General features: G+C 38.2%; 1 protein-coding gene across 15 annotated transcripts in view; it reads right to left on the bottom strand.

Moving 5' to 3' along the window:
* The window catches only part of KLHL32 (kelch like family member 32), a 219,236-nt gene that overhangs the window by 71,209 nt on the left and 122,973 nt on the right, over nt 1–25,054 (bottom strand). For 14 of the 15 annotated variants that reach the window (XR_012158001.1, XR_012158002.1, XR_012158003.1 and 11 more), the window contains one exon: nt 20,603–20,701. Coding sequence is in view for 9 of the 15 variants with exons in the window: in XM_073336806.1 (XP_073192907.1) it covers nt 20,603–20,701 (99 nt within the window). In the remaining 6 variants the exon portion in view is untranslated. Of the gene's footprint in view, nt 1–20,602; nt 20,702–25,054 lie in introns of those variants that run through there. The other variant, XM_073336818.2, reaches the window with a different exon arrangement.

Genomic DNA, 25,054 nt, shown 5'->3' with positions numbered 1-25,054 from the left:
CTCTAAACAGAAATACTCACGTTTGACTCTAGAAGGTCAGATTTGGCCTTTAGCTTTGAACTTCACAACCATGGAAGCTGGTTTATCAGCTTTCTCAAAAGAAAATCATCCAATTGTCATACCAATCATTTGCTCAAATCAAAATTATACTGATATTGCATATTGCTATCCTGCTAAGGACAAAAGTGTCATGCTGAGATTGTGAGATGTATATTACTGATCAGATAATCCATCTCCCAATCCGTGATAAGGCTTTAATAACCATATGACTATGTCAGAGTACAGAAGCCTCTTGCCAAAGTTTCATTTTTTTTTGGTATCAGAATATATCTATCTATCTATATATGTGTGTGTCTACACACACACACAGAGACAGACACACACATATATATATAGTGAAACAGAATCACAATCAATACATCTGCTTCCTCTGAATACATTTCCAAACTAAATTCTTAACTAGATGAAAACCTTCAGATTAACAAATCAATGAAGTGTGCATTCTCTGAAATGGGCTACCCATTCAATTCTGTTGGGATTAGGCATAAGCTAGTCCTGACTGTATTTGCCTATAATGGGTTTTGTTTGATTTACAATTAAATGACAAGTTATTGTTTTGAAATAGCAATAACATAAGTTTAAAAGACTTATTTCTTAAAATAAATATTATATATTTGTATTACAGAATACTGTCCTCTAGTACTATTCATTAAAATGACATTTTTAATAAAAAGTATTTAACACATAATTGAAAGCATCAAGCATAAATAAATTATATAAAAAGAATGTACATTGTACAAAGGATAAAGGTGTTATGTCTTTTTATGGAGAGCTGAAAAACAAACTAAAAGAGAGCACATGAAGAATTAAAGAAGAGTGGTAGGGAAAGAAAGAGACCCAATGTTTTGCTAATGTGATCTATGTTACTTTGCTAACCCACATTCAGACTAACAGTATATAGTTCTTATTACTGAGTTACAGTATAAATAGTTGGTATATTCAATAGTGAACATGAACCTCATTAAATAAATTAGTCAAAATGTTAATCAATGTCTACCTCCAAAACGAACTTGTGTATCTGGTCCTATACATTCAGCTCACTGTACTTTACTGAAGAGGGTGACTGTTTTTTTTCCAAACTGCTCTTTTTAGTAGTGAGTGAATCCATCATTCCATGTTAAGCATCTTACTGGGCTTCTATGTTATTTATATCAACTTTTTGGCTACCAAAGCAATTGAATAATGAGCTCACATTTAAAATCTTAAGTTTAGGGGGAATACAAGAAAATCAATTTTTCAGACAAATATGTCCTAATAGAAAGACAATATTAAATGTTTACAGTAGACTACATGATACTAACAGCATTTTAATAGAGGGATACAGAAGAGAGTCAAACAGGAGAAAGAACATTTAGAAATATTCTATTTAAATTTATTTCAAATCGATCTTTATTTAATTTATAGTTTTAAGAATAATTGTATTGTGCAAGCCACAGAACAGGATATAAGTAACAGATTGATAAATTAGAGTTAATCATAGCCAAGTGCACGCTAGAGTACAATATACTTCTAGTCCTGTGCTCTGCTTTATAAATAGCAAAAAAATCACAAGGAGAACTAAGGGGAGAGACTGCATTTCTTTATGACCTTATTTGAAAGATAAACTCCTTGGGGAAATACAATTTATTCAGATTATCAAGACCCTGCTGTGCAAATCTACAGTCTGGGAGCACACTACAGAGATCAAAAAATATTTACTTTATTCTGTTGGGTATAAAATCTTTTAATGAATGCATAATTACAGAAAAAGTGTATACAGCTTTAGAAATTCCATTGCTGAGCCAAGCCATTAATATCCAAGGCATCATACCCAGTTGTGACTCCACCTGCTTCCTATTTGGATTACAACACAGTTATAAATCAAGGTATTATGTGACTACCCATATTAGTACCACAGAAACGGATAGCTTTGTATTATTTCTCCTCTGCAAAAAGAGATGACAATCAATGCCTGAAAGCAAAAACGTGTCTTCTAAAAGTGAAAGCCGTTAGGGACAGGGGCCCTGTCTTCATAATTCTTTGAACAGCCCCTAGCACAATGGACTCTTGATCCTGATGGGGCATCTGGGCACTATGGTAATATAAATGGTAAGTAAAATAAAACAAATAATAAATAATAATAAATAAAATAATAATTAGAAGAAGAAGAAGAAGAAGAAGGAGATGATGATGAATGGTTAAAGGTAATTCTGGTATAAGTCAAAATAGAAATAACATAAATATGCTATTTAAAACTTAATGAGAAATCTGTAACAAGGCAAAAATACGTTAGGAACTATATTACAGTGAAAAATCTAGTGGATAGTTTCTCTTTTTTAAATTAAATAATTACAGAAGAGGAGCCAAATTCTGCCATTTCACACACACTGCATTTTATTAACTAAAGCTCTGATCCAACAAAGACTTACTCATGTGCTTAACTTTAATGAGATCATTCAAGCTTGAAATCCATAGTAGTACTTACAAACTTAAAGTTAAGCATGTGCAAAAATCTTTACAAGATTGGGGCTTTGGGCCTCATTCTGGAACTCTTGCTCATATTGAGTATCTGAGTAGTCCCACTCATGCATGGAAGTAATTTTTGCAGAATCACGGTCACACTGGGATAGTAAGGGCAGAATTTGATAGGGGGAAGGGTTCATATTTTGCCCCCCCCCATATATAATAGCATAGACAAAGATATAGAGGTTTTTTTTTCATAAGTAGATGAATGGTAACTGATCACTGGCTGACTATAGACACATATCCTCGTAGACTTAAGGAACACTATCAATTTTATTTTATTTTCATTGACTAATTTTACAAAATTCAATTTATTGGTAGAACATGCTTTCCATAGCATATCCTAATTTTTTTAATTCCTATTTTTTAAAAAAGTGTAAAGTTGATCTGAATCACTGCTGATGTTCTAAAGGATGTTTTGAGTTAGGCCCAAGATCAGCAACATCAAACAGGCTCAGGCCCACTCATTTCCCTCCTTCTCTATTTTCTTTCACACTGTGTCTGCTGCCTTTTCAGTTTCAGCTTTGTTGCAGCTGTTGCTAGTAAACACTGTCTTGCGAGCAGGGGGGAAAGAGTGTCTGTGATCTCTGCAAGGACAGGGTATGAAAGTGATGTTATAATCTTAGTCCATAAAACTGAAAATGCAACTGACCAACAACAAAACAGTGAAACTGACTATACACAAAGTGCCACCAAATGTACAAGGTCAACTAACTGGAGAAAAAAACCAAAAGAATAACTCTTTCTCTCTCAGGTACAATAATATGGTCACTTGTAACAACAATAGGTGTTATGGTTGGTATGGCAACTCCCATTTTTTCATGTTCTCTGTGTGTGTATATATATCTTCCTACTGTATTTTCCACGGCATGCATTTGATGAAGTGGGTTTTAGCCCACGAAAGCTTATGCCCAAATAAATTTGTTAGTCTCTAAGGTGCCACAAGTACTCCTCGTTCTTTCTGCTGATACAGACTAAACATGGCTACCACTCTGAAATCTGTCAACAATAAGTGTGTAAATTTTCAAGATGAAAGTGTCTGTCCTTTCAAATGATCATGACTACAGAGATATCCGTTCATTTCTGTTGTATATTACATACATCTATTTCTGAAAAATAATACAAATGCAATATTAAGATGGCATAGTTCAACATTTTAGTACATCACAAAATAGAAAAACAAAGGTTGTACAGCAATGTTAAAGTAGCCACAAGATATTTATGCAGTGTTTTCAATACCTGTTTACATTTCTTGAACTTTATCTCCAAAGTGAGTTGGGCTGTCCTGGGAATCCCACATGTGGCTGGCACAAAACCTCCTCAGTCGGGAGGTTTCACATAACAGAGGCAAGGTTAGCATTACTTTGCACAAGGAAAATCCTGTGGGATCAAAGTGAGTGCTACAGCAGAGGCCACCTCTTCCATTGCCTGCCCCGTCTCTCACACTCAGTCCCAGGCTCTTGAAATCACCAAACCCAAAGACAGTGTTTCTGGAAATTTAAAGACCTTAAAGATTTTACGACACTCAGAGAGTCTCCCTCCTCTCTGTGGATGCATCGTGTGGGATGATTTGGTCCCTACTCCTTACGGGCCTTAAATACTTTTTTGTTTGTTTTTTTACTTCTGTTGTCTGGCAGAGCCAACACAGTGATGGGAGAGCGCTGAATCCTATTCTGGCTCATTTAGCATCAACAATCTTGTTAGCTGACTTCCAGTTACAGCATCTTTATTACTAGTGTCAAAGCCAGAGAGAACAAATTTTGACTTTCAGATCCCAAGCTGACTTTACAGGGCTGGCAGTTAGAAAAAATATTTACCACCTATAAAATGAAGAATTTTGATAGAAGCCTCTGAAGAGTCAATAAATATGGAATGCCATAAAACCATATTTTCAGTCACTTTGTAGAATATAACAATTGAGGTGCAGAATGTCTGGGGAATTTTGCTCCTCTGTCAGACACAGTTGGAGAGCCTGTGCCTGTCAGGCAGGGCAAAATGAATCTGAGATGTTACAAATGGGCATGGGGACTTACTAGGATCAGTTTTAAAATATGCCATGTGCTCTGAAATGATTTTTCAGTTGCTTATATCCTCTTTTGCAGCTTTTCAGTTAACAGCTCAGCAAAGACCCTAGTACACATGCAAAACTTAAAATGTCAGTTGTTTTTGCAGGAATTGTGTCTAAAAAATATGGTTAGATTTATTTATTTGAAAATTTCCCCCCTTCTTGGAAATAAAAAATAACTGAAGAAAATGTCCTTAATTTTTTGAGAGAAGAAATTAACTTTAAACTGAGATCATGCACAGAAAGTTTCAGCTCAAGAGGAAAGATTCATCAGCAATTTGTGTGTGTTTATATAATACTATTTGGAGTCTTTACTACCAACAGATAGCACAATCTAATATTAAGGTCCCCTTACACTTCCCATTATAAGACTGCATTTCAATTGCTTGTATTTTTTCCAAAATTTAACCACCTAGCCTGAATTTTTCCAGTCTCCCAGGTTATTTTCTTTAATTTCAGCCAAAACAGTTGGGTGTTACTGAGACTGATGCTTGGGAAAAATACACTCTTTTGCCAATGTTAAAAAATTCTAGCAGCCATTTCTTTGAGAAGTTCTACCACCCCTATACTTTGAAGGAAGAATTTAAAATTTAGCAGGTGGGTGGGCCTTCGTGTCAGCACCTCACAAGGTTGAACTGTGGGAGTCCTATTGTAAAATAGCAAGTCAGGGCTTGAAGCTACATGGTGCTGAGTGCCATCAGCTCTCATTGAAGTTCATGGGTTATGAAGAAATTGAGCACCTATCAGGATCTGGCCCTAAATGAATGAACAATAAAAAAGCAAGGATAATAAGTCACAAAATGCACTCTGTTAATTCATTTGGGTAACTATATATCTATTTAGGAACCCATGTGGCCCCCACCACTGTGGTATCTGAGCACCACACAGTCATTGATGGATTTTATCCTGACAACAGAAATTAGGCTAGGCATAACAGGTATACTTTTTAAAAGACTAGAGTTGGTTGAAAATGGGATTTCTTTCACAAAAATTTGAGTGAAAAATTAGTCCCTTTTTGTCACAATATTTATGAACTATTTTGTTGAAATTTCAAAATTTGGAATATTTCAACCATCTCTAAAACCCTTACCAATGTCTTGATACAGTGGAAGGCTGGGATAGATTACATGTATTTTTAAAGAGGGTGGGACTAATACAACGTGACCCTGGTCATTACTCTGTTCACTTGCTTATATTTTTAATACCTTTTCTACAGCCTTCATTTGTTTGTTCGTCTACTGAGTCTGTAAATTCTGGTCGGGGCTGGATAGTCTTATCTGTTTGTACAGCACATTGCCTAGTGGAACCCTGGTCCTTTCCGGGGCCGCTGTGCACTGCCACAGTACACATGGTAAATAATTATGATAATCTAATGTTCAGAGGAGCATGCACCACATATTTATATACATACACCCCAATCCAGTAATTAAACCTCCACTCAACCCTGTGAACAGATTGCTCCTGCTCCCAGCAGAAATAATTTGTGCAGGTATTGTGGAGGCTGGAGTGCCAGAACAGAAAAACACATTAATACTGCTTTTGAAGTGTGCACTGTGGGCCCAAGCCTCCTAGCCCTTCATACACAGAACTCCTTTTGAAGCCACTAGGAGTTTCATGAAAAAAGTGTTTTCAGGACAGACTACATATGTATGTATTTGGGGTAGCGACAACACTTGACTCACACTGGGCAGAAGTGTTTAAATATTATGATGACGGGTATCTTATAAATACATAAATAGATTAGATAGGGTTCCAAGTAAATAAGGGGGGGATTTTCAAGGAAAGAATAGTTGTTAGACCCCTCACCGCCCTTAGTGACTTCAAAAATCTCCTCCCAAAATACTTTGTCCCATATTTTAGAAATTTAGTAAATAGCTTGTTACCACGGTCTCTCTGATCCAAAGAATATATACAAATTACACACACACACACACACATAATATGTGGAGAGAATTCCATATGTTTTTTCCTTCTGCTTGAGACCTACCTACCTCCCTGTTCTTTGACATCAACAGTTTGAATGTCATAACTGTCAAGGTTCCTTCCCCACTCTGAACTCTAGGGTACAGATGTGGTGACCTGCATGAAAACCTCCTCAGCTTACTTTTACCAGCTTAGGTTAAAACTTCCCCAAGGTACAAACTATTTTACCTTTGGCCCTTGGACTTTCGCTGCCACCACCAAACGTCTAACACCGGTTACTGGGAACGAGTCCGTTTGGAAACGTCCTTCCCCCCAAAATCCTCCCAAATCTTACACTCCCTTTCCTGGGGAAGGTTTGGTAAAAATCCTCACCAATTTGCATTGGTGACCACAGATCCAAACCCTTGGATCATAAGAACAATGAAAAAGCATTCAGTTTCTTAAAAGAAGAACTTTAATAGAAGAAAAAGTAAAAAGAATCACCTCTGTAAAATCAGGATGGTAAATACCTTACAGGGTAATTAGATTCAAAACATAGAGAATCCCTCTAGACAAAACCTTAAGTTACACAAAGACTCAAAAACAGGAATATCCATTCCATTCAGCACCACTTATTTTCTTAGCCATTTAAAGAAATCATAATCTAACGCATATTTAGCTAGATTACTTACTAAATTCTAAGACTCCATTCCTGGTCTGTCCCCGGCAAAAGCATCACACAGACACAGAGAGAGGATTTGTTTCTCCCTCCCCCCAGCTTTTGAAAGTATCTTGTCTCCTCATTGGTCATCTTGGTCAGATGCCAGCGAGGTTATCCCAGCTTCTTAACCCTTTACAGGTGAAAGGGTTTTTCCTCTGGCCAGGAGGGATTTTAAAGGTGTTTACCCTTCCCTCTATATTTATGACAGTAACCAAATGCAAAATGTGCCAATTTAGAAATACTTAGGTTAAGAGCAGACTTAGTTCTACAAAACAGAGCAGAGGTACACATCTTTCCACATCCAAGGCCACATGTACTCCACAGCAAACTAGACCTAAATTCTGTGACAAGGTCCATAGGTTCTGCAACACTCTGGTGCAGCAGATGGGAAATTCTGCAGCAGCTTTACACTTCATTCAAATTAATAAGCAAGGTTTTGAATTAATTAGATATGAAAATGGGGGACAGCCAGGGCTTTCGGTATCTGGGTGGCACAGGAGACAGTTTTGGATTGTGGGATAAACACATTAGCTGGCTGTTTCTGCTAAAATACTCTGTAATGAAATAGTTAATATTGATATTTAAATTGTCATCTTTAAATCTGAGAATTAGAAACCCATTAAGATGAATGGGGACAGTTTACACATCACAGAGCTATTGTTCCACATTGGTTGAAGACTCAGGAAGAGCAGACAGCATAGGTTTACATTTTGTTCTGGTTTTCAAGTTTTCTTCACTACCAGGCTAGATAGAAACTTTTTTTTTTTTTAAAGTAGAAGCTTACATTCTGGAACACAGATCTGATGCAAGAAATGGTGTCCCAAGGCAAATTCTATTGCTATGTAATTGTGGACAGTACATGGGACTGTCTATGTCTATACATACCACAAATGATGGATTGTAATATGACACTGTGACATTTACCGTTACTAATGCAGGGCCAGAGAAAATGGTCAGCACTGGCCTTTCTAGTTAAGAGTTTTTCCTCTTCTTCTTGCCCATGAAATTAAATGTTTTAATGTAGACCACACATTGTTTAGTATATGTTTACGATGAAATTTCAAAACTGGACATTTATTTTTGGGTCTCTTTTTTTGCACTTACTTTTGAACATTTTGGCCTTAGTATTTTGTCATTTTTATTTATAAAGCACCCCCTTTCCTTTAACCACTTATGGCATTGCACAGTTAAAAAATAACAAACAGCAACAATTAAAGCATCAGAAAATACATTATATAATGCAAAGGCACCAAATACACAAGGGGTTCAAGTTTAGATTCCAGACCCCTTTGGTCCAAACCAAAATCCCTAATTCCAAATATCCCCAAACGTTAAAGTGTTTAAATCCTGATCGAGTTGTGTGGTTTGGGTCCATTTCTGCAATTCAGTAATCCTCTCTATTAACTAGATTGTGAACGCAGCATAAGATGCAAAAGGCTGTTTTTAATGTCTGTCTTATACTGAGCCAAACATTCTGTATAGTCATGCATTTGTGCAACTGTTTCAAGGATGCAGTTGCCACTTATTTTTCAGGAAATATTCTTGACAAAGATTCCGTTCCTGCTCCACCTTTGAAATCTCCTAATTGAGCATAATAATAATTTTACTTCAAAAAATACAAAAGAATATAGGATGCAAAGCTTAGTCATCTACTTCATAACGGAAAAAAAATAAGAATTTATCTTTCTTTCTGTTTTAACCAGTTTAGTGTAAAGAAATGAAACAGGGGACAATAAACAAACATCTGATACTTCAGAGATGAAATTTGACTCCAAGTCATTCATTAGCTTCTTCAGGCCCCCATTCCCTTCAAGTTCCTAGGTTTACAAATGATTTATAGTAACTATTTTGGTAGCTTTTCCATACTAGTAAAGACTGTAAAACCAAAGTCCTTTAATTTTTCAGAAATATCTTTGCTACAATGTCCAATAATAACTGGACAAATTATTTCTATAAAAAGAAACAAATAAAATGTCCCTCTGTTTCTTTACAGGAGATAAAAAGCTCCATAGATCTAGTACTTGTATTCCTGTTCTCTCACATTACAGCACTAAGTCTCCTCTTTCAGGTCACGTCTTCCACATAAAAGTGCTAAACTAATGCCGCTTAATGACAAATTAATGTCCATGAATAAAAAATACACCTCTAATAGCATAGAGTAATTTGCCATTACAATATCATCATTGGACATGCCCCTGGTTTAATATGATGTATTTAATTCATAACTTAATGAGTGATATATAAAAAGAGAGAGATGAACCCTGCAATTACATTTATGTGAGTCTGTCACCTTATTTGTAAAACCTTAGAGTCATTTACATTCAAATTAGAACAAATGAGTGATTTCACAAAGTGCAGTGATAAATGACCATTACTGCACAAGATAGAACTGTATATCCTATGAAAACATTAACAGTTTCCTATTATTTGTTAAAAATTACAATGCATATTGCCCAGCATTGTGTGAATAATGACTTTTTTACTGATTAGGTCAGAAGACTAATATGGAACAAAATAAATAATTTTTCTTTTCATTTTTTCTGATTTTTGCTTTAATTCATCCACTCAACAGTGATGGACTCACACTGCCACCTGCTGCCAAGAAGTGGGTACTGACAGCACCTGCTTGGATATTTTAAAATAAGTTCAGTCATTTACCATCTCAGGGGTTGTTTTTTTTTTGGTCACACAACCAAATGATTTTTCCTATCAGATCAATGCACCTGGATGTACATTGTGAGATTGGCTGGTAAATGGATACTATGTAATTATAAGTAACATGATTTGCATGTGTATGTTTAATTGCCCCTTTTGGTGAGGAGAATGTAACAGCTAAAAACATGGGAAAAATATGTACTGTGAAACCTTGGTGTTGGTCAGATGGTGATAAAAGCAAAAAAGAATTGTACATGATGACTCTAAACATTCAGGTCCTCAATTCAGTCCAGATTTACACCCACATAAAGACCCATGAAGTATCCCAAAGGCAGAAATCTTTGAAGGGCTGGCTGTGGTTAGAAGGAGAATGTGGCAAGGATAGTCAGGGCAGCATTAATTCAGTGTATTTCCCCCTATCAAGTCATAGGCACAAACCAAAATTGTTCCCTCTTCCTCACAGAAACCTCTGAGGGAAGGCAGTGACAATAACATTGCCAGCCCTCCCACTTGCGGCATGGGAGGCCTGACAGTGAAGGGAAGAGTAAATTGAATGTCCCTGCACCACTCAGGTGAATCCGAGTTACATCCTAGTGGGTGGGGGTTAATGCTCTTGGCGTAGTTTGTCTACCACCATGAGCACCTCATGTGAATAACTGGTAGTGCGATAACACATTGCAATAAAAACAGGACTCTGATCATATGGATATGTCATAGTCCTTTTTCTCACCGCTAGCAGTTGAAAAAAGGAAGGGGAAGTGAGGTGAGTGGAAGGGGGACACAATATCATCAGTTTTCCCCTAATCTCCCAGTTTAAGTACTTAGCTGCATAGCCAGAGAGACAGCAGACCTTACTTCCTAATGCTGTCTTTGTGCTGCTTGTTCTACCCTGGTGAATGAGGTTTCCTGCTGGTAGCCCTTCCACTCAATAACTGACAGAACATGATACTCTTTCCAGAATTGCTGGTTCAGCACAACAGCCACTGGTTGCATAATGGGGAGAACAAGAGAACTATAAACTGAGTTGTTATTTTTTCCTGCATACATTTGATGTCTTCTTGACATTGGAAAGGGTCACCCATTCCCTTCACTGGAGAAAGCTGGTGAGCTTAGCTTTGATGGTGATGGCTCTTTTATACAGCATCACTTTGTAATATACATGTATTTTTTAAAAACTCAGTCATACTAAATACTTCTTGGTTGCTTGGTGACCTTCAAATTTTTTTCCAGGAGTTTAATTTGCTCTATATGAAAAACCCAGGAGCTAAATTCCCAAATGAGTTTGGGCTGCTAGCAATAGAGAGGTGATGCTCTCCATCTCTGGTGTAAGAATTAATGTCTCTTTTTAGGAGTGTATCTTAGTGTAGGTTGGGAGGGTGCTATTTGAACAACTCCAGATGGAGGGGGTGGGATAAGGGAGATTTAATACCTTATCAGACTCTGGCCCTGAGTAACAAGATGAACGAAAAAAAACCCCTCTTTTACACAAGCAGATTTCAATGTAGCCCTTTCCATTTGAAAAAAAAAAATAGAAAATATATAAATAAATGTAAATAGTTGAGAGTCAGTAGAAGGAAATGGACAGGTCACTTGTAAGATGCTCATACTCCATGGTAACAAATTTGGTATAAACACTAGAGAGACCAATGAGAGAGAGAAACATTACATGCTCTTTCCTGGGGCTGGTCTACACTACCGTGGTAAAATCAATCTAACTTAAGCAAATTCAGTTACATGAATAACGTAACTGGAGTCGACGTAGTTAGATCCACTTACTGTGGTGGCTACACTGCGCTGTGTCGATGGGAGAGTATCTCCCGTTGACTTCCCTTAAGCTTCTCGGGGAGGTGGAGTACACAAATTGATGGGAGAGTGCTCTCCCATTGATTTAGCTGGTCTTCACCAGACCCACTAAATAGACTGCATCAATTGCAGCAGTGCTGATCTACTAGTTAGTGCAGACATGCTCTTGGACAATTCCAAGCCGTCAAAACCAAAAGTAAATTTTGGCATCAGGTTTTACCTTCTTAGAGGGGAATATATCAAAAATTCCAACAATCAAGGAAGCATGAATAGCAATCATGGCTACTGCCTGTGACTAGAACTTCTGCCCTTCCTGGATATAAAAAGAGCAGAAAACACTTGGGATCCCTACCTATAAGAATGGTCAATACCTCCTCAGATGAGGAGAATGAATCACATGTGCTAAAACATGCAAGAGTCCAAATTACCGTCCAAGGTCTAACCTCCCTTCTCTACCACGGTAATCAAAAGCTAGCAAAAAGAGTTCCAATGCCACCTTTTATTTGCCAGTAGTTTGATTTCCATCAGTCAGGCTTTTGCTTGCGTATGGTACAGAGACAGCATTTCTCTCCCAGTACATCGTCAAGATAAATATATCCATATTCATCCTGCTGAACGTTTCTGCAGCAGCTGATTCTGGTGATTACCCAATATTCCTGACCTGCCTCCTAGGCAAATGGTAATACTGTGAAATGACTTTTATCATGTGCTTCCTCTGAGACTGAAACTAGAGGGTTGTTTTGGGTAATAATTATTCCACCTCCAAAGCCCAGATCTGCAGAGTTCCACAAGGCTCTCTCCTCTTCCCCATATTATTCAACATTTATATGAAGCCACTGGGAAAGCTAGTGAGATAACACAGGCTGAAGTGCCACAGTACAGAGAGGTCACCTCGCTCTACATCCCCCCATGTGACATCTCTCAGCTTTACCAATGCGTGGTTGAAATCAGCACCTGGATGACGAGCAGTTGGCTAAAGCTGAACTGAGGCAAGACTGGGTTGATGCTGATAAGAAGAGCTGAAGAACTTGTTGTCTTCTCAGTAAGCATTCCCCACCATTAAGGACATATGCCCTCATGTTGTTCAAACAGTTTGCAGCTTGGAAGTTGTCTTGGTCTCCTCACTCCTATTAGAGACCCAAATAGTCATGGCAGAAAAAAACAACAACTTCCATCTACAACTGGCCACAAGACTGAACCCCATGTTCTTAGACATAGACCTAGCCACAGTGAGCATTTGTGGCCTCCAGACTTCATTATTGCAGTTTATACCTAAGAATGAATCCACACATCTGATGAGATATTAAACAGATGCAAAATGTTTAATCAGTTTAGCAACAAAGTGAGCACATCACCCAGTACCCTATCCCATTGAATACAGAGTCCAGCTTAAGATCTGTGTCCAGATATTCAAAGCCCTCTGTGATGTTTCCCTTAGCTACTCCAAAGCGATAGCCTCCTATTTCAGCTATTTTCCACTGGGACCATGAAGGCTGAGATTTTCAAAGAAACCTATGAGATTTAGCACCCAAATCCTGTTGAATTTTGTTGGGAAATCGCAGCCAAAACGGTCAACCAGTTTGGGCTGGGTGAGACACAAAGACTTGTGAGTCCAGGAGACAGAAATCTCACAGGATCGGGATCTAGACTATGGAGAGCATTCCCACAAGAGATAAAAGTGAGCACGGACTTCACCATCTTCAGGTCTAAATACAAAGCTCATCTCTTCAACTTAGCAAATTACTGAGGGAAAGCGATCTCTCACACACAGAAGCAACAATATGAACTATAAACTAATCAGACTATTTCTTCCAAAGGCTGGGATGGCTGGGAGATATTTCTATTGTTATTTAATTTTTTAAATACTTAGGAAGTAATCAGATATTACAATGATAGGGGTCGCAAGCACCTAGATAGATTAGAAAATAGAACAGTGTTCTGGAAAGAAAAGAAAAAAGTGTAGGGCACTTGCAGAAAAAGGTCTGTTGAAGGGGAAGCTGAGGCAGTGCAATATACAAGACTGATGAGTAGAGAGGTTTTTAAACTAAGAGCTGGGTGAAAGCCTACAGGTGTGGTGAAGCACATGGTTCAGACAGACACATCCCTTAGGAAAGTATTTATTAAAGAGGATACTCTATATCCCAGCAAAGACGAGAGAACAGAACTTGATAAAGTTCAGGTAGAAACTGAAGAGAAACAGTCAAACAAAAATGAGTCCCATTCAGTTACATCACATGAAGGCAGGCAATTAAATATTGACAAATTTTATAAATGCTTGTATACAAATTCTAGAAGTCTGCTAAGATGGGTGAACTTGAGTGTCTGATATTAAATGAGGATATTGATATAATAAGCATCACAAAAACTTGGTGGAATTATGATAATTAATGGGACAAAATAATACCACGGTACAAAATATATAGGAATGACAGAATAGGTCGCGCTGGTGGGGGGCGTGGGGCTATCTGTGAAAGAAAGCATAGAGTCAAATATAGTTAAAATATTAAATGAACCAAACTGTGCCATAGAATCTCTCTGGATAGAAATTCTATGCTTGAATAATAAGAGTATAGCAGTAGGAATTTACTACCAACCACGCAACCAGGATGGTAATGGTGATTGTGAAATGCTCAGAGAGATTTGAGAGGCTACAAAAACAGAACACCCAATAATAATGGGAGAGTTCAACTATCCCCATATTCACTGAGAACCTGTCACCTCAGGACAGCATGCAGAGATAAAAACTTACAAGGGAAAAAGCAAATCTTAATTTAATCCTAAATGTAGCACAGGAACTGAGCCAACAGGTGAATATTGCGGAATTGTTGAGAAATAGCAAGCATAACGCAATTAAAATTAACATCATTGTAGGGGGAAAATACCAAAGAAATGCACCACAGTGGCATTTAACTTCAAAAAGAGGAACTACAATTTAGGTTACCTAAACTGAAATGAAAAGGAACAGTCACTAGAGTGAAATGCCTGCATGCTGCATTGAAACATGTAACATATTGCTTAAATCAGCCTCTGTATCAGATGACTGAAAGATAGCTAATGTAATGCAGATTTTTTTTAAAAGGCTCCAGAGGTGATCCTGGTAATTACAGGCCATTAAGCCTAACTTCAGTACCAGGAAAATTCATTGAAATGATAGTAAAGAACAGATTTATGAGACATGTAGATGAACACGATATATTGGGGAAGAGTCAACACGGCTTTTGTAAACTGAAATCATGCCTCACCAATCTATTAGGATTCTTTGAGGGTGTCAACAACTGTGTGTATAAGGAAGACCCAGTCTATACTGTGTACTTGGACTTTCAGAAAGCCTTTCACAAGGTCCCTAACCAAAGACTCTTAAGCAAAGTTAGCAGTCATGTGATAAGAAAGAAGGTCCTCTCAGGGATCAGTAATTGGTTAAAAGATAGGAAACAAAGGGTAGGAAGTATATGGTCAGTTTTCACAATGGAGAGAGGTAAATAGTGGGGTTCCCCAAGAATCTGTGGTGGGACCTGTGCTGGTCAACATATTAATTAATGATCTAGAAAAGGAGGTGAACAGGAGGTGGCAAAATTTGCAGATGCAAAATTACTCAAGATAGTTAAGTCCAAAGCTTAAGCCACAAAACTGGATGACCGGGCAACAAAATGACAGATGAAATTCAGTGCTGATAAGTGCAAAGTAATGCACATTGGATAACATAATCCCAAATACATATACAAAATGATGGGGTCTAAATTAGCTGTTAGTTCTCAAGAAAGATCTTGGATTCATTGTGGACAGGTCTCTGAAAACGTGTGCTCAGTGTGCAGTGGCAGTCAAAATAGCTAACAGAGAATTAGAATAGAAAATGCCATGACATAAATGCATAATGCCACTATATAAATCGATGATACTCCCACCCCTTGAATACTGCATGCAGTTCTTTTTGCCCCATCTCAAAAAATATATTTAGAATTCTAAAAGGTACAGACCAGGGCAACAAAAATGATCGGGGTATGGAACAGCTTCCATATGAGGAAAGATTCAAAAGACTGGGACTGTTCAGTTTAGAAAGAGATGACTAAGGGGCGGTATGATAGAGGTCTACAATATCATGAGTGGTGTCAAGAAAGTGAGTAGGGAAGTGTTATTTACCCCTTAACATAACACAAGAACCAGGGGTCACCCAATGAAATTAATAGGTAGCAGGTTTAAAACTAACATAAGGAAGTACTTCTTCACACCACTCATAGTCAACCTGTGGAACTCACTGTCAGGAGATGTTATGAAGGCTAAAAGTATAACTGGGTACAAAAGGAATTAGATAAGTTCATGGAAGACAGGTCCACCACTGGCTATTAGCCAATATGGTCAGGGACACAACCCCATGTGCTGGGTGTCCCTAAACCTCTGATTGCCAGAAGCTGGGACTGGATGACAGGGGGTGGATCACTAGATTATCTGCCCTGTTCTGTTCATTCCCTCTGAAGCATCTGGCACTGTCTACAGTGAGACGACAGGACACTGGGCTTGTCTGGACCATTGGTCAGAGCCAGTATGGCCATTCTTTTGTTCTTATCTATACAAAAGTCAAGAGAACATGGAATTCTGGCCTTAAAACAAGGAATTTCCCTCATTTTTGCCTGAATCCTTTTTTCCCATGTTAGGTAAAAATATAAATGTTATCATTTAAAACTATATTCCCTTTAGACTTCTAAACTTAATTCATACTTCTTTCACAATCAATTATTGATCTTAAATTAGCAAAGATTTTTCCAGGTAAAAACAGGGAATCCACAATAGGAATAAAAGAGGATTTGGTGGTAATATGTGAAATATAGAAATAGAAAAGTGCATTCAGTGAACCAGAAATATCATATAGCTTGATTCCATAGTGTTTGGATTTCTAAGATATGTCCATTACATAATTTTGAAGAACTGTCCCAGGGTCTTATGGTTATTCTGTTTCATATAACATTATCTTTAATCAGAAACTCGTATTAGTGATTTCATGCTCTTGACTTGTGTTTGTGATTCAAGCAATTTGTTATAGAAATCTTTGTGAGATTTATCAACAGATTCAATAACTTGTTCTAAGTTAGTCATTCTAAGAGAAATGGTATGTAATATATCTTGCAGAAAACGAATTGCAGTGAATCTGGGACCAAATTCTCCTCTCACTCACACTGGTCTTACAGTGGTTTATCTCCACTGAGTGTTATGGAATTTCTCCTGATTTTTATTATGCTCATATAAATTTGTTAGTCTCTAAGGTGCCACAAGTCCTTCTTTTTATTTTTCTTTGTATCTCCAAAGAAAATTTGCTTCCATTTGGAGAAAACAATGGCCCAGTCTAATTCCCACTGAAATCAACAGAAAGACTCCCACTGACATCAATGGGACTTCAACTGGGCTCATATTCAGGTGGAAGAAATGGAGTCAGAGAGTTAATCTTGAATGCCTGTGTTGGCAAAAACTTAACAATACCTAGGGAGAAACAAGGAAAGCCATTATTAAAAACACCCAAAGAAGGGTGTGCTGCATCCAGTTTCTAACTGTCAGAGGAGTGAAGTTTTGGAACAGCCTTCCAAGGAAAGCAGTTAGGGCAAAAGACCTATCTGGCTTTAAGATTAAACTCGATAAGTTTATGGAGGAGATGGTATGATGGGATAATATCATTTTGGCAATTAATTGATCTCTAAATATTTATGGTAAATAGGCCAAATGGCCTGTGATGGGATGTTAGATGGGGTGGGAACTGAGTTATAGTTACAGAAAATTCTTTCCTGGGTATCTGGCTGGTGAATCTTGCCCATATGTTCAGGGTTCAGCTGATCGCCGTATTTGGGGTCGGGAAGGAATTTTCCTCCAGGGCAGATTGGAAGAGGCCCTGGAAGTTTTTTGCCTTCCTCTGTAGAATGGGGCACAGTTCACTTCCTGGAGGAGTCTCTGCTCCTTGAAGTCTTTAAACCATGATTTGAGGACTTCAATAGCTCAGACATAGGTGAGGTTTATCACAGGAGTGGGTGGGTGAGATTCTGTGGCCTGCATTTTGCAGGAGGTCAGACTAGATGATCATTAAGGTCAGAAGGGACCATTATATCTATGAATCTATGAAAACCCAAAAATGACAGAAAATCCTAATAAGCAGAAACTCTGCATCAGCATCATACAGCAACAATAAACTAGATTCGTTCAATATAATGTATTAGGCTATGCTGAGCTAAAGCTCAATATCTCAACAATTCAAAACAAAAAGAAAGAAATCCAATCCCAAGGTAAACAGACAGTAGTGCAGCATCCAGAGACCCGACAGCAACATTAGAAAAAGACAAGTGTGGGAAGGGATTATTCCACTCCCCATCCCTTACCATTTGCATCATAGTGAGTGGAGTCACACCTGGAGAGACTTCCTGGGTCTCACCTGCAGCAGTTTTTAAGGTGGCCTGGTTAACTAAGGCTCAGATTTTTAAAGATATTTAGATCCTGATATGCATTGCAAAGCCTAACAGATTCAGGAGCCTAAGTCTCATTTTCAAAAGAGATTTAGGCATGTAGGAGCCTGAATCCCATTGATTATCAATGAGATTTTGGCTCCTAAGTGCCTAAATCACCTTTGAAAATCAGACATAGGCTCCTAAATCAGTTCGGGATTGTAATGCTGATTGTAGAAACTCCTAAAAATCTGAGCCTTATTTTTAATTTTTTTGGTGGTAGTATAAAGGACTATGTATTTTTAAAATCAATCAGTGTCATGTGGACTTTAAAAAGGCATCTGATAGCTTTAATTTGGACATTGGAAATTCTCTCTACATTGTTATAAAATATATTTTGTCAATGTATAGAAAGAGGTTTTAATATTAGACGTGACACTTGCAGATAACTTTATATGAATGGACCCCACCCTGCAAAGGAATTAAAGCAGGTGAATTCTGATGCTGATTTAGTGGTATAGATCTTCCTGTACAGATCCCTTGGCAGAACCTGAATTTAGTAAATAAATATAATAAACCAAGGGCCAAATACTGAGTCAGTGTGAACTGGTGTAGCTCCACTGATTTCCATGCAGCTGTGCTGATTTACAGCAGCTGAGCCTGACCCAAATTATTGAATAGAAATATATCAGCGCTGTCAAAGCAAACAATTTTTTCCTAACCCTTTAGAAACTTTGAGCCTGGGTCCCATTTCCTCTTGATCATGTATGTCCACACCAGTTTAAAATAATTAATCATGATTTTACACTGTTTGTAAAACAGGTGTAAGTGAGGGTAACTCCAACCACTCTTGATTAAGATAGGTGCAACTAACTGCTTGATCCTACTTCCACTCTAGCCAGAAGAATGACTCCCTTTGACTTCAGTGGGATCAGGACTGGGCCCTAAGTGAGAGAATAATTTGCTGGTTGGTTCCAGTCTGGAAGTCCTTGCTCAGTGGGATTTTTCCAATATCAGGTTCATCATTATTATTCATTTGACAGGCTGCTTGCATGGACGTTTTCAGATTGCTTTTTGGGTGAACACAGCAATATAGCACTGAACCCTTTGTTTCAGAGTAACAACCGTGTTAGTCTGTATCCGCAAAAAGAAAAGGAGTACTTGTGGCACCTTAGAGACTAACAAATTTATTTGAGCATAAGCTTCCGTGAGCTACAGCTCACTTCATCAGATGCATCCGATGAAGTGAGCTATAGCTCACGAAAGCTTATGCTCAAATAAATTTGTTAGTCTCTAAGGTGCCACTTGAACCCTTTGTGTTATTATACATCAAGGACCTAATCCAAAGCCCACTGAAACCAATGGGAGTCTTTCCACTGGCTGCAATGGACAATGAATTGGGCATATGTGAGAAATATTAAGATGGTGCAGCAGGAAAAGCAACTAAGAAGAAGGACTAAGGTAAACTAGTGTGTGGGCCCCATGCCGAACCACCCCAGCCCCTTTACTTGCACTGTCTGATTAACTGTCTTCCCTGTTACACTCTCCTTTCATTCCCTAAGAATAATGTACAGTCATTCTGTACACTCACTGAATGCCAGACTGTTGAAAATTTCACTACTTTACCATTTACATTGGTTTCCTGATTGACTTACACTTCATAGACAAATTAACACCACCATATATTGTAAGCCATTGACCCTGTCTCAAAGTGTCTGTGGATAAAATATAAAAACACTATAAAGAAAGGGGAAAAAATCAAGTGAAATTGCTGCTTTTAACAGTGCATGCCATTGCTACGTTGGTGATTTAAAGCTGCTGCTCTTGCTACCATCAAAATCTGTTTAATTTAGCCAACCAAATAAACAAACATTTATTTTGTTGCCTCAAAATATTGGTACCGTTATTAATACTAGAGGAATGCATAGGGGCCAGTCAGTAATGGGGCTGCATTGTGCTAGGTATTGTACGAAGAGTGATAGTCCCTACTCCAAAGAGTTTATGATCTATATCTAGATAGATATTGTATTTATATGAGACAATAGCACTTTCCTATCCCCATTTTACAGAGGAAGAACTGAGACACAGAGAAAGTAAAGGACTTGCAGTAGGTCATATAGGAAGTCTGTGGCGGAGCAGGGACTTGAACCCAAGTCTCCCAAGACCTAGGCTAGTACCCTAACTACTGGACCATCCTTTCTCTCTAAAGTTAACTAGACAAGACAGATCAAGGGTGGATGTGGAGACAGAGGTTCAATGTCTAGCCCAAACTCAGAAGATCTGTGGTACAGCCAGGATTCAGGTCTCTTGACTTCCAGTCCAGAGCCCTACTAGACCACACTCACAACAAACTGAACTAGTATTATCCTAGTTCTGTAACATTTCCCATACAAAACTCAAAATTATGGGATTTAACCTTGGAAATAAAGTCTGTCAGTCAAAGGGAAATGGTTGGTTAATTAGGTATAGAAGCCTTACCTGGACGAGATAGTGAGAACATAAACTGAGGAGCTCCAACAGCTGCAGGTGACTACCAGCTGCTAGCACATCCTGGATTACTCCTGGCTCCAACAAAATCTGTATGTAAAAAGAAAAAATGAATATCTGTTGTAAAGAACTTATATTAAGCATAGGGAAAATATGGAAATAAAGGAAGCCAACATTTTAAGACTTTATAACTTTTAGACTCTAAAGGCAATAGGACTTCTCATGTGAATAAAATTAAGTATATGTCTAAGTGTTTGAAGGTTTGGGGCTGCAGTTTAAAAAAATTCAGTGAGAATATTCAGGGGGATATTTAGTCAGTGAAACACAGACACTTAAATTGTCTTAAGTCTTTATCTTAAATTGTTCTTAAAGAGGCTTTTGATGACTCTCTACTGTGAAAGGCATATTATTTATTGAATACACCATTTTTTTTGCAAAGCCACAAAATCACCTTAAAAAGCAGAATATAACAATACAATAATACAGTTTAATCATCATAGTAAGAAAAATGATACATTTGAAGTCTTGTTCTAACTGATACAGGAAACCCACACTGCTTCTCTCCTGAGGGAGGGAATTCTACCCCAAGCAAATCATGTAGACAAAGAGGGAATATCTACATGGATATAAATGGAGAAATGAGAGACAAATCGGACAAAGAATGGAGAGTGGCTGAAGGCATATGGAATAGCAGTTAGGGACGTGAATAGGGCAGGACTCCCAGTCCCAAATTTGTCTTCCCTGCTGACTCTGGGGACTTTATTGACATTGGGCACAGTGGGGAAACAGCTGAATCCTGCTGTGTCTCTGGGTGAAGAGGGTTGTACTGCTTCCCCTGAACTCTGCTGCCCTCTATCAAAAAACTTCCCCTTCAAAATCTGTAAAATCACTACTTTATCCTTTTTTAAATCTCTGCTTAAAACTATTTGTGCTCAGGAACGCCCAACAAAATCCTCAGGCCAGCCTTTCTCAGAGTGGTGTGATCATTACATTTAGGGAGCAGAAAGCTGTTTGCCAATCGCACACAAAAATGTGAAGGCGGGCTCTGCCAGTTAGAATTCTCAGCCTTTCCTGAACCCAGGACTAAGCTGGTTGTTCAGTCAGGTGCTGTTTTGCAGATGCAACTGCCATTGCCACATGTGCAACAGCGGCTGCAAGAGGGAATTCCATCTTGTGTCTTCCACCAGGCCTGTTAGGAGTGCCTGGTGGAAGCATCATCCAGTCGCTGCACTTCTCCCGGATACTGGGCCATTCCAGCAATGCATGAGGAAGAAGAGGAGGAGAAGGGACAGGGCCAAGGGTGAAAGTCCTCCAGCTGCTGCATTAGGTGAAAGTCCTCCAGCCACTCTCCTCAACACTGCCTGCCTGTAGAGTATGAAGAGCCAGTAGGAGAGAACCTGGAGATGTCTCTCCCACATCCACCATCGCCATCACCTCCCCACTCTTCTACAGACCCTTCATACCAGATAGGAAATGCTGCCAGCAGTCATGGCATAAACACCCACCTCAAGAATTAAAGGGGACCCATTCCCAAACCACAAACCAGCCCATCATTAGAGGGATTCACCCAATCAATTACAGTCAGAGGTTTCAGGAAACCCACCTGACAGCCCTGCTGCTGCTGCATTGTGGAACAACTTCCAGATAGACAAGGCATCTAGAGGATTTTTCATATGGTGCTGGTAAGGGGGAAAATATGGTGGAAAGAGAGGAGTGGAGACAAAAGGATTAATGGATGTGTACTGTCAGCATTGACAGGGTTCTCCGGGGTGGATGTGGGGAGAAGAGCGTGGAATTAGTGGATGGGAGTTGGGGAGTATTTTACTTTGGGAATATCATGTGTAATCACCAGCTATTATGGAAATATTTTGAGGGAGCCCTTTATCAAAATTTTAGCAGTGTATTGATAAGAATTGATGCCTTCCTAGTGTATTAAGGGAAATTTTAGGCAGCATATTTCATTTTTGTTTGCTTGTTTGTAATTGAAAAATTATAGGAAAAAGCACACCCAGCTAAAATCTAACTGTTCTAAACTTTATTGAATTCAGATGCAGAAAACTACATATAATACAATTTATTTTTGCAAAACCTTGTCCTTACAGAAGTATCACAGAAGACTCTACTATTAAGTGCTATAATAAACTATGTGCTACAGATTGCAATTAGTATGTGCAATATTCTTTGTCTCTCCTTGCATAAGGCTGTTCATTGTAAGTTTTACTTCTGACATTTCTTATTAATATGGCTGAGAAAAACAGGGGTTAATTTGGATCTAAAGAAAGCTAACTGTGGTTACAATATATGTTATTTTTCTAAATTATAGAACTGCACAAAAATAGTTTAATCATAGCTATGGATGAATAAAGCTAATAGAATGAACAGGTTATACTCCATAATTAAACATAGCAATAAATAATATTTATTTAGAGTTTTTTATACCTACACATGGAGACCCATTCCATTCTCTGTATATCCCTGCCAATATTTAAAACATAATAATCAATAAGTACACAATGAACTGTTATAAGCCATTACCCACCTCCATACAATTGTAAGTCAACCCCAACACATTACCATAATAAACAAATCCACCCCCATTCCATCCCTTCCTCAGATACCTGCCAAAATAAAATAAAAAACAGGAGCACTTTGCAATGTGAGTGGAATGTTACAAATCCAACATACCTAGAATTTATATAGCATTCATTTTCAAAGCACTTTAAACACATTATCAAACACTTCGTATTATCTCCATTTTATGGATGGGGAAACAGAAGCACAGAGTCAAAGTGCCACTGAGAGAGTGTCAGAAAAGGGATGAGAAACCAAGGACCTGATTATCCTATCTGTTGCTCACATAAAACTCCCATTGATTTCATTGAGAAGTTGGCTCGATGCAACTGACAGAATTGTATGGCCTCAGTTGAGAGCTCCCACTCTTGTGGTCAAATCATTAGACCACGTCTCCCTCAGGAGACCAGAAAATCTTAGTATTTACATAAGAGTTATTGGGGAATCTCATTTTTCAGGAATCACATTACAAATTACCAAAACTAATATTACTCCTGGAAGAACGGTGCATGGGCCCTCAAATAATCAACAGCAGACAACAGATACCACATTTCTTGAATGTTTTTATTTCATTTGGCATTCATCCTTGTAACTCATTTTCCCTGGGACCTAGAATTGACAAATTGTTCCCTTTGCAGTTTTAGCTTTGCACCACAAGGGGCCACTCTATGACTACTGTGCAGGAAGCTAAAGCCTTTTTATTCTTCAATACATCCTGCTAGCTGTCCCTGCAGTTCTGTCTTTGGACCTACCACTGAAATGCAGCGAGAAGCAAAAAAGCAGGAGGGGAGACACTGGAGGCAGTCACATTTCCCCTGACAGGGACAGAAGAAAGTACCAATCCTCAGCAGTAACATTAATTGCACTTTCATCCATAGTATACTGTAAAAACTGGAGGTAAGGGGCTTGATTCTTGTTTACAACAAGGCCCTTTTACACCGCTTTGGCAGAGTAACTGATCCTTCAAGTGGGTGTAAATCACATATATTCTCACTTAAAGGAGCCTTTACCCTATCAGAATGTAAAGTGGCCTTAATGTAAGGAAGAATAAGGCCCAATCTGTTCCAGGTTTTTAGTTGATGCTAATTAGATTTCCACTCATGATGGTATGTGGCACAAGGAAAAGTTGGAGAGAGCTTTAGTTACAAGAATCTTTCAGTTGTTAGGTATATTCAAAATATAGGTTCTATAGCACTTGTCAAATTTGTTCTAATGAAAAATTGTCAGACTGCCATACAAATCATTCCATTCTTTAGGGTCTCAGGGATGTAGACCTTGCAATGTTTATTATTCAACCCTGGTTTAAACTGAATGAGTCCTGTCATCTGTGCTGATGTCACATTATTTGTTACATGCCAGCCATGTGCTTGATGCTGTAAAAGGCTCAAAATAAAGAGAATCTGTGCCCCAAATAGATTATAATCTTGCGGACAAAGATACATTTGTACTTGTGGTTCCTCTGATGCATGAATATGTTGTAAAATTGTATCAATCCATTTTATAGCATCATGTAGGTAGCATTTGTAGATGTGTTAGGACTGGGTTAAATGAGTTAAAATTTAAAGATGATCTGTAAAAAGCCAGTGACATAATTTTATAATTAGGTGACTGATACTCTCCAGAACAGCATAAAGGTTTTAAAAATATCCCGTTTAGCATAACTGTTTTTGCCAGGTTTTAGCAGACAAATTTCTCAGTGCTTACAAGCTTCCCACACCATGTAATAATTCACCAGGAACTCTACTAAGATAAGAGATCACTATTGAAGACCAGAGACTGCCAACAGAACTAAGAGGGGTCTGGCTTATTCCAATACTGCACCCTAAACAAATTGTTCTGCATTCTTATTTTATACTCATTTAGAGATATGTT

Source organism: Lepidochelys kempii, chromosome 3 (assembly GCF_965140285.1).
Source record: "Lepidochelys kempii isolate rLepKem1 chromosome 3, rLepKem1.hap1, whole genome shotgun sequence".
Taxonomy (NCBI): Eukaryota; Metazoa; Chordata; order Testudines; family Cheloniidae; genus Lepidochelys; species Lepidochelys kempii.
Note: the sequence above shows the minus strand (reverse complement) of the source record. Positions and strands in the feature narration are given on the sequence as shown.